Below are 11,499 nucleotides of genomic sequence, written 5' to 3'. Positions count from 1 at the left end.
CATCAGATCACAAAATGAAAGCTTAGGAATGAAAGCAGTAATGAAAGCTTAGGAACTTTTTATTCCTAAGCTTTCATTACTGCTTTCTGTTTTGGAATGTATGATTTGTCGTTATAGTATGGCAAGTGCCTTGCAAGTGAAGTACTATACATAAATTATATAATCATAATTGTTATTGTGAGTATATGACAACTTTCGATTTCAATATTCATTTCAGTATTTAAGTTTAGTAGACTCTAATTTCTGCAATCCAATTGGGAATCTAATGATTAATATGTAAGCAAACTATAATCGCTATGCTGGGACTAGGATTAAACATTAACCCAAGTACCGAGGGGCCAAGTGGATAAAACTACCAAGTGCTCTTAGTTTGTCCCAGGTTTGCACACAAAGAAAACCAATGAGTTGATGTTGTGGTTTGTGTATCTAACACCCAAATAAGGAACAATTTTCCACTTAGTTTCCCAGAGCTCGGCTTTCAATGGGTGTTGGCACTGGGAGGCTTTGTGGATACTCCAGGTATAAGGCTATGAACAGTTTTTCTAAGTAAGCCACACCTGACAGAATAAGTGAATGAGTAGTAGTTTGGTCTTGTCTAACATAAGCCAGTCACCCTGCCAGTAATAATTAAAAGCATTTAAGTCTCTCTCATAAGGTCTGACTTGACAGGCACTGCTAAAACATGGTAGTCCTGCTGCTGCAACAGTTCAGTCCAAGTTTCCCTGCTTTCTGTATTCACAGGTGCTGTCCCTTTGCATGTCTGCATCAAAAGATGCCAGGACACTGGATTCAAGCTCAATGCTGGTATAAGAACAACCTTACCCTCCAGAACTGAACAAATTTCTCAAACTTTTGTGTTTTTTCTCAGTGTGGGATGACAAACTTCCATTCGGAACAAATGCAGTAGGTATTAGTGTTCAAGTCCTTGATAATGCAAACTACATAAAACTTTATCTAGTAGTCTAACAGTTTTCTAGGAGGTCTGGACTTTGCATACCCGGTACTGATCTGGCATGCACGCTGCAGCTCCCTAAGCCAATAGAATGAGGAATCATACTCCTACTGAAGCCAGTAACTAGAAAGATAGTGCTTGTAGAGGATTACAGGATCCTGCTAACTGTTATCTACCAACTGATCATTAGTAAAACCTCTTATGCATGAGCTAACATCCTTATGTGTCAGGTAGAGAGTGCTTAAAGGTCTGAAGTGCTGGATATGGTCAATATCTTCTCTGGAAAAATGGAAATGGGTAAAAGTGTGTTTTTTAGATCACATCCCTACAAGCCAAGCAGTAGTTGCCCTGGATGGTAGATGTCCTGCAAGGCTCATATCAGATGTGAGGTGGCTCTTAAATACTTACTATTTATTTTATTATTTTTTTTTGAAGAATTCCAGGCCCCTATGGAAAGTGGGAATGACCCCTATCTGCCTCATTTTTATTTGACATCATGTGATTCAGAATTTTTAGAACTGCAAAGTGTCAATTCCAAGGTATTGCAGGAGGTAAAAGGAAGCAATCTGTCAGTCAATGGAAGAAAGGAGATGAAAATGCATTTCACAAAAGGCATCAGTCTGCATAAAGTGGAAAAACATCAGTAACACCAAGTCATTGTAGAAAGGTCTAATAGTTGTGGAAAGGACCAGAGGAATCATTGATTCTCCCTCAAACTCTGACCTTAAGAAACCAATTAAATATGGCTTCAGTGATTAAGGGCAGGAGCAGCACCCCAGGCAACAGAACTAGATGCTGCTGCTCTTGGGAGATGGGGACCCCAGAGCCCTTCCTTTAGACCAGAGGTTCCCAATCTTTTTCGGTTTGCAGACATACATAAATAATCGAACTTACTGGAACTGGTATAATAAAGAGAAAACAACACCTTTCTTTCAAAAATTCCAGCAAACTTTAATCATATAAAAACGTTTTCAAACGTTTTTATATGATTAAATGTTGTTATATGAAAACGTTTTTGGTAGCTGAAATGCAACCAAACTCCCATCTCTCTACTATTGGAAGCAAAGTCCTGTATGGACTCGGGACAAGCAAAAACTACAGCTGATGAGGCAGAGAGTATTCTAACACCTCCCGCTGTTGAAATGTAATAGGACATTGCTGAAGTACAGATAAAAAGCTCCTTTTTTTTTTCTTATTCCACTCCACTCCACTCTCTTTTACTTGTATTATTCATTTAATAATATAAGTAAAAGAGTAAATGGAAAGAGGAAAACATAAATCTAAAAATAAAACGAAAATAATGCTATTGTAAGCATTAATTTATGAAAAGAAGTTGAATTGTTATAAAATACTATACTGAATGTGATGTTAAATAGGAACTTCTTAATTAGACTGAAGAGGGACCAAAAAAAAGTCCAAAATGCATATCCCTTTATGTACGAATACCTCTTAAGTGTGACTTCCAAAAAACTACATAAGTTTCATTGAATAATAAGTTCTATGCTGAGCAAGGAGATTGAGAGCATTGGAGAAGAGTTAGTGGTTCTGCCATTCAACTTTTTTCGACAAGATATTTTTCATAGTATCTAGACAAGAGGTTAAGTTTAGCTTTCACTGGATCTTTAGGTGTGAGGAAAGTGGCAAATTTTTCCATTGACCAATCAAGAACCATCTGTATGAGCAGAAATAAAATGGTTTGGAATGGCCAGGTGTGTGACCCATGCTTGAACTGTAAGCAAAACCTGAGCAGCCAGCTGGGGAATCAAAGCAGGCAACCATCTTATCTGTGTTGAAAAATGTTTCTGTTGCATTCCTTTTCCATTCCTGAGTACAAGTGTATGTGAGAACAACCAGCTTAAGAGGCATATGAATCCCACTAAATGAAGTTGGATATTAAAAATACCTGCTAGATTTGGAAGAATAGTCCTGCTAGAGGTTTTGAAGAAGCAGAATGTCCAAGTACTCCAGAAGAAATTTATGGAGTAGTCTACGGTGACATCTGTCAATTGCCCATAGGCTTCAGCTCATCAGTTTGAATGGCTTAGTTTTCTGTGAAAGATAAAGGGTTACCTCAATTATGTCATCAAGATAAGCCCTTGTACAAAAGGCTCATTGAGAGGTCATATGGGATGGATAAGAAATTGGGTATGAAAACATCTAGCTGATCATCCAGAGCTGGAAGTTCTAGGAGTGTGAATACACAGTGAAGGACTGCAAGTTGGCAGGCTAATCCTGTAGCCATTGTGCTGTTGATCACTCCTATAAGGAATGTATGATAAGTAGAATGATGTGTAGTAACTGCTCAAAGGCAAACAGAAAATTTGGCCTACAGTAAGCTGAGGGACACTCATGTATGAGTAATAGCTTCCCCTCTTATATGACAGAACTATAAGTTAGATCCTGGACTGACTACAGAAGTGCTAAGTTTGAGACCAAAAGGAATTGACAAATATCTAAGTGAGATCTTCTAAGGTGGTGAGCAAAGCATAGACAAAAGTGGCAAGGTGTAAGCAAGATTGCCTTGACATAGTGGCACAGCAAACAAAGTGGAGAGTTAAGCAGATTATGAAAAAACAGCTCCAATTAACTTTTTTTTTTAGCATCCATTGTAAATACCTTTTTAACATTTATCTATCCTAAGGTATAAATATTAATTTGACACTATAATAATTACTATTACAAATTACTATTTAGTATTTAAATTTAAAAGTTGTGTTATACTGTAGTAATATTTTATTATTATTAGTCACAATAAATATTAACTACAAATACAATATTGCACAGATTTTGACAATAAGGAGAGTGGAGAAATCAAATTTTTTTGTTCTTGCTGATCTCTTTTTTTGAAGCCTCAGTTTAGCTTGAGTTAGTCTGCTTCGATATAAATATGTAACCGTTACATGGTTTTATAGTAATAATTTCGTCTACTGGTACGTATTTTCTATTATCAGAACTTATTAGACTGGTTTTAAGGATTCTGCAACACAGTTTCACAGATCAGAAATTTATTTTATTTGATCAAATAAAATAATATAATAAATTAAGGACATTGAGGCATATTAAAGTTACGTGATTTTGTTATTGTTTCTGACCATGCCACTATAAATGTAGCTGAGTGACAGCTTGTCAAGTATCCAGTTCTGCCCCGTAACTTCCTCCAGTCTGGCTCCTAAATGAGGAAAAGAATTAGGCTACAGTCAATGTAGGTAATTTAGCAAACTGGATCAAGTGACCAAGGAAGGTGGGGAAGGTTTTTGCTGTCTGCTTTTGGATTATGGGTCATTAGGGATATGTGGCAATCCAAGTTCTACTCAGTCAACTGAAACTGAAGCATTTTCTTTGATTTAAAAAATTACGTACACAGAACCTCTTACAATGCACAAATATCGACAAATGTTTTTGAACCCCTTCTGGGCTCTGCATCAGGTTCCAAACCATTTCTAGATGGATGTTCGATTGCCGCTAAATATCAGTTTGATTTGGTTGACGTTTAAATATCAGTTCGATTGTAGGTTCAAAAAGATTTACAAAAAACCACGTCACGCATAACCAAGTCAGCCCGTTCATGTAAAGTAGGTGACTAGTGTGTGCTGTGAATTTATATTTATTGCCATTTTCTTTGATTGTTCTGCTGGGGGTTCAACTGCCAATGATTTAAGTCTACATTGTAGAAACTCTAGTTTCATTTACAGTGGTGTCATATCATATGTGGCAAGTAGCATCTCCTTTGGTAGATTGTCTATGTTGAGGTGCCTTATTTCAAGTTTCAGAGATCAGACAGCATATTGTATGTAATTTGATAACATGTTTTAATCTCTCGAAATATTTCTAACTGTTCATTGGCACTACTTTGTTATCCATTGAAACTTAAAACTGATACCAAGTGGCTGATGGTATAGCTTAATTAAGGTGGAGCAAAGATCTTTAAATTTACAAAAATGGGATGTATAACTATAGAGGTAGATTCAATTTCGAATGCCTGGAAGCCCTTTTATAACCCCAAATAACAATACACCCAGAACATTTGTCATCCAGTTCGTGAAATTTGTTCGTTAACAATCTAGCTATTTTAGATTTACATTTGATAAGAGAATTAAGGTTATGATTACAATGTGTATACCATGTTTGATTAGAGCTGCAACTTACCCAGGACCACAAAGAGCCTGTGGATGTTGGTGTGTGGTGACAACATATATCCAAATTAATGTCTGGAAGTCAACTAGTACGAAAGTCTGTGTAGCATAACTTATCTCAATTCTGTAATGTTTGTATATTTAACATTCTAATACTGAAAAATATTTGCAATGTTAAAATATTATGTAGTACAGTATATGCAGAAATTTAAGTTTTGATTGCCTAGAAAGAAACAAACTTATTTTGAATTTATATTTATTGCCATAAGAAAATACATGGTTACAATTATATTTCAGAATTTTTACTTTTAAGGTTCAGAGTGATAGATAAGCTTTTGCAAATTCTTGTTGAAGAGGTTGCCTATTGACTTGTAAACCCAACCTTTACGGTCATCTGCAGCTGTCCTCTCAAAACTTCTTCAAATGCAAAACAGGTTGGAAGTGGTAGATTAGGAGTATATGGCAGATGTTCAAAACTTAACAGCTTGAATTTTTTTGTTCCTTTGTGTTAGAACGAGTATTACATGTTTTGGGCCAAAACATGTTGTAATACTCATTCCAACTAAACAAGATGAATAAATGCAAAGTGTTTTAATAGTAACACAGTCTTGTGTTTGAGAATTATAGAAAATTATAAAACATGGTTTTGGAAAATCGACAAGAAATGTCTAAACCTTAAAAGGTGAATATGTTCAGAAATACATAGTTACAGCTATTTTTATGAAAATAAACGCAAGTTCAAAGAAGTGCATTTCTGTTCCTTTCTAGCCAATTGGAACTTAATTTCTGGATGTATACTTTGCTGACTCTGAAGTCACTTAATCACATGCAATGTGATTAAGTGATCTGTGGAATCCATCCATAAATTAATTATATATTTTGGCATAATAGTTGACATACAATCATGCTAACTAATTTAATTGCACCATACTTCAGTTGATTGGAATAGGTATCATTATGTTTCATATTTTATGCTAACACGGTTATGTCGTGAAGTTGGGATCACCGATTTTTATCAAACTCTGGGAAGTTATAGTGCAAACCAACGACTGACAGTAAGGCACACTACTCAAAATTAAATAAGAAAATTAAAGTTAGAAATTCTAAAGGTTTTAAGTAATTGTGAAATTTCCTACGGATTGGATTGGATGGCAGCTTAGTGGAGTTTTGTAGTCATGATGTTAGTGTTTCAAATCCTGGTTGATGATGGAGAAGTGTTCTTAAACATAAATTTGGAGGTGAATCATGCCTACTATATCACATTTGAAAATATTGGGAGTGCTTAATGTTTCCTCCTCCTGCCTTTGTAACTTTGAAATTGATCATGGCTGCAATTAGATCTTGATTTTGAAGGATGCTTTCACAATATGAAAAAAAATCCTTTAAATGTAATTTTGCAATTGTCACATTGTGATTCTTCTAGAGAGAATAAATTTCTATGCTGTTGATGTTAGCAGAAGATATTGAAGCTGTCTTTTCATTCTTTAGAAAACAAAGACAAATTATAGACATGTTTAGGTTAAACAATGACTTTCTTTTCAGAGTAAGTACAAACTGTAAACAAATATCAGAAAATGTTTTGTTTTAAATAAATAAATTTCTTAGGTAGCATTTCTTAATTGGTTTTGACATTGACTTGTTACTTGAAATGGGTCCATTTTGTTGTTTTACTCTGCTTATTGTATATTTTTTAGTTTTTTTAAAAATAAATTAAAAAATACCAAGAATAAAGTGAAAATTAACAACATTGATACCAACAGGATTCAAAACACCAACCTCATGATCATAAAAGTGGCACACTTCCGGCAAGCTACCAGCCACTCTGCAAATAAATGAGAAAATTAATTTTTAGTAGTGCACTACTTAAATTCTAAAGGTTTTGTGATTGTGCAATTTTCAACTTACTGTTTGGCACATGTCAGTCGTCGGGAATGCATTATAACCTCAATGAGTTTGATGAAAATTGGTGACCATCGTACAGTGTGCAAGAACAAAGTAAAAAAGACACCTGTTCTTTTGATCCAAAAGAAAGTGTCATTTAGGCAAGCCTTCAAACTCCCATAGATTTGATGTAATAACTATATAATACAGTAATTTAAGCTCAATTTATGTATCTGAATATACTAGTAATAACAATATACAGCATTCATATACAAGATGTAAACATAGCTACTATATAGCAGAAACTGTTTTTAAGTACGTGAAAGTAGTTAATTGATAGTGGGCTATTAGATGGAATAGCTACCATACACCTCGATCCCTGCTGAATTCTATCTTGAATGCTATGAAAAATAGTGTCACAATACAATTGAGACACTGATTTTGTAATTTAAAGTTAGGACAAAATATTTTTGACAGTACTAGTGACTTTTTCCCTACTAATTATTATTCTGTCTAAAATGCATAAATACTTTGAATGCACACAACTTGCCATATCTGGTAGAGATATGACAAGATTCAGACAACATTCAAAATTCAGCATTCAATCTTATGATAAGTAGATTCTGAGAATGAGGTCTGACATTGTCTTATAACAGTATAATGGCATCTTTAGGCCAAAAACTGATGCTGAGTGATAGCTGAAAGAATCACCTGTCCAATATTCATTGAAGGGATACCAAACATGATGCAAAGAAGTTTCAAATTAAACTTCAGTGAAAAGGTGAGAATCAATATGCAAATTAGCAATATATACATATTACTACATAGTGTACTGGTGGTTATGGAGTGTATTGGTACTCAGTAGGCCTAAAGCTGCTATTCCATAAGCTTGTGAAGTTTACTTGCATCCTGCACAAGAGTTTAAATCAATTCCTGATTTGTCTTAATCTAAGTATAAAATGTTAAACAACTGGAATTTTAGAATATGCCAATGGAGATCTAACTTTATCTTCAAATTTATGTAAATAGTTTGTTTATTACAGGCTATTTCAAAATATACAAAACAAAGTGACATTTTTCTTACCTACAAAACCAAAAATTGTGTTTTATTTATATAAATATATACAATAAGAAATAGAAAAACAGAACAGAAAATAAAATTGTCAAGTTTTTAATTTATTTACATAAATAAAATTATACAATGTAGTAAATCTAGAACAATAATTTTCACAACTGTCCTTTGACATTTGCTTCTGTCACAAAGGTGCCACGTTCTTGCAAATCTCTGAGTCACTGGCCTTAAAATTCGAGTCACTTTCTGCCGGGTTTTCGACACAGAGTCTGTTCTTCCTAGACGCCAATCTCTTCTTTTGACTCTTTGCTCTTTCTTTGGGCACATGGAGTAAATTTACCAAATCTGTCACATTCTGTAGGCACTTTTTAGGGCTTACTGTTTTGCTTGTCTGCAATGCAGAATTGTCAATATTTGAACGTTTTGTTTTTCTCTTTTTCTTTTTACGTTTTTTAACCAATTCTTTTGTTCTATCTATAAAAAACAAAATAAGCTTTGTGAGCTACGTTACTAATTTGCCAAATACACCAACTGCTAGAAAATTAAATTTGATATATTATTTTTAGATATGAAAATCATAGAGTGGCTTAAAAGGTCAGTTAGCTATGTTTTGTTTTTGTGCATTTAAAGTTCTGTAAGTCATCTAAAGATACAGAAGTGATCATGCATTACCAAATGAAACTGACAGCAGAGCCCTGGTGATAAAATTTGGAAGTTGGTGTTCCTAACTTGGAAACCATAAGCAAAACAGAAAAAAGAAAGTTGCCACAAATTAAAACTCTATGCACTAATGAACAGTACACATTCATACAGATATAAATCGGACATAGCAACATGCAAATGATCATGGGAAGCCATACAAATGAAGAATACTTTGAGATTATAATGCTAGGGAAGCTACATGGACCATTTGAGCTGCATCAACAGGTAAGAGAGACTGGCAGTGTTACAATCCATCCTCAAATAGACCAACCCAACAGTATAATTAGGCAAGTGTAGGCCCAGTCTTCTATTTTACATTTCACAGTAATGGACAATGCAATTTTCTATTAATTTAATGATGCTCTGCAACTTTCTCATTTACTGTTTCTCTGGATCTCTCATAATTCGAGACATGATTGCTGCCATCAGTCTCATCTGGTAGCAGCACATAGCTGAAGCAATGGAAGCAACAATCTTTATTCAAAATTTAACTGACTTAGGGCTTTCATCTCCTTATATGGGGCTACAGTACTTTTGTGCTGTCCTTATATACAGTTTAACCATTGTGAAAACTAATGGTTTGGATGCTAAGGATAGGATCCTACTACTATTTATTGTATGGTTAGTATGTATACAATAAATATATAAAATGTTGATCTCTAGTAATAATTATTGTTACCAGACTGGCATCTCATGTATTTATAATGTCACTTTTTATACACTTCTTCACAATATTACATAATTATGCACATCAATTTATTTATTTTGTATATACAGGGTCAGTAAGAAGTCTGGAAAAATTTAAAAAATGAGAAAGCATTGTACCAAATACGGTTTCCATCTGTAAGTTATCTCAAGATGGGGGATTTTTTGACAAAAAATTAGTTTGAAAAGTTGCTGCTAGATAGCACTAAAGGCAATGAAAATGCCTACAGTGCATTCAATTTGTTCATTGCAGCAGCAACTTGCTAGTGTTCAACATGCTTCTCCATTAGAATGTATGACACAATTGAGGTAAGTAACAATGCCTGTGATTGCACAGTGCAATGTGTCCAGATGAATGGATCTCATGCTGCATGTCATCTTTCTATTCTGACAATGTGGAAGGGCCTGATTAATTAACTAGATTTTAAATACCCTCACAACCAGAAATAAACTTGTGTCAAATCTGGAATATTGAGGCTATGGAATCTTGCACTGTCAACTGATAAGATTTTTGACCAAAACATTTGATGACAATTTCTTTACTAAATAAAAGAGATGGAGCATCATTGCACATCATATATATAACTGTAGACAATGCCTTCCATTCTCACAAAAAGGACATGATTTGCTCCTACAGTTTTGTCAAATAATGCTGTGCATTTACTGTGGTAGTCTTGTAGCCAGTTCTTGGACAAAAGCTCTTCAGAAAAAAGTCCCACACTGTAAGAGGCAGTAAAGCCATAGCAAACTGTCATTCATGGTAAATGAAGTGGCTGAACTGTGTACACATGCAGATAATTATCAGATGCCCATATGTGATAGGTGTGTGTGTGCTCATGTGTTTATGTAATGAAAACAAGGGTTTTATCTCTCCAAAACACAGCACAGATTACTGTGGTTCCTATGTGATAAAAATGAATAACGAACCTACTGGAACTGGTATAATAAAGAGAAAACAACACCTTTCTTAAATTCCAGCAAAAGTTTAACTATATAAAAACATTTTCAACTGATTTCATCAGTCTTCTTCAGTTACTCGAACAAAAAAACAAAAAGAACGAACCAAATTCAAATTTACAAAATCACGAGAATGGAAAGAATTCTCGTGATTGCGCAGACTATGCAAAAACGATGTACCAAAAAAACGGTAAAAAATGCAAATTCTTGACAAAAACATGCATATATAATATCACAATCCTACGTTATCCAATGAACGATTTCCAAGCAGACGATAGCCCATCTGCATCCCTGTGGTTGATGCAATGGGATGTTAATTGTGCCCTATATATTTCTAATTTCTCCAAGTGTCTAACGGCCTGTTTAGATCTAGTGGCTTTTATGATGGAAGCACTATCCCAGTGTACCGTGATCTCCTGTTGCTTAGCAAATGCTGCTAGGACTGTGCTGTCAACTGTCCTCTTAACTGATTGCTTATGCTCTTTTATTCTTTGCTGTAAACCACGCAAGGTGGCCCCAATGTACACTAGATCGGATTTAAAACGTTGGTCCCTGATTGGAATTGAGTACACTCCTGTTAGCTCATTTGGTTTCTCTTTCCTCTTATCATTCCTTAACAGACTGGTATACTGTCGGGTTGCGTCTATATATTATGCGTAAGTTCCTTTCTTTGGACACCTTCTTAACAATACTTTTAATTAACGGAATATAGTCCATGACCACTGTTTTTTTCTGTTCAGTTCTGTGTTGTTGATGTTTACGTCTCTGTATATCCGTAATTAGACGGTTCACTACCCTTCTCTGATACCCAAACTGTGTTGCTACGCTTCTTACGTACTCCAACTCCCTGTACGTGTCGCAAATATTTGAGCAATGTGTGTAAGCTCGTTGTATCCATGATCGTAAAGCCGCAATTAATGTTAGGACCCGAGTATACCGTCTGTTAAGGAATGATAAGAGGAAAGAGAAACCAAATGAGCTAACAGGAGTGTACTCAATTCCAATCAGGGACCAACGTTTTAAATCCGATCTAGTGTACATTGGGGCCACCTTGCGTGGTTTACAGCAAAGAATAAAAGAGCATAAGCAATCAGTTA

The 11,499-nt window shown here is 34.9% G+C and overlaps 1 protein-coding gene across 1 annotated transcript in view; it reads right to left on the bottom strand.

The window, feature by feature from the left end:
* Positions 1 to 8,121: 8,121 nt before the first annotated feature.
* LOC136970282 (zinc finger CCHC domain-containing protein 7-like) overlaps positions 8,122 to 11,499 on the bottom strand; it is a 29,344-nt gene continuing 25,966 nt past the window's right edge. The window contains exon 9 of the mRNA XM_067264702.1: positions 8,122 to 8,512. Coding sequence (XP_067120803.1) covers positions 8,223 to 8,512 — 290 coding nt within the window. The 3' untranslated portion in view covers positions 8,122 to 8,222. The remainder of the gene's footprint in view (positions 8,513 to 11,499) is intronic.

Source organism: Centruroides vittatus, unplaced genomic scaffold (assembly GCF_030686945.1).
Source record: "Centruroides vittatus isolate TY-2023 unplaced genomic scaffold, ASM3068694v2 contig_19, whole genome shotgun sequence".
NCBI classification, from domain to species: domain Eukaryota; kingdom Metazoa; phylum Arthropoda; class Arachnida; order Scorpiones; family Buthidae; genus Centruroides; species Centruroides vittatus.
This window is presented reverse-complemented; position numbering and strand designations above follow the sequence as displayed.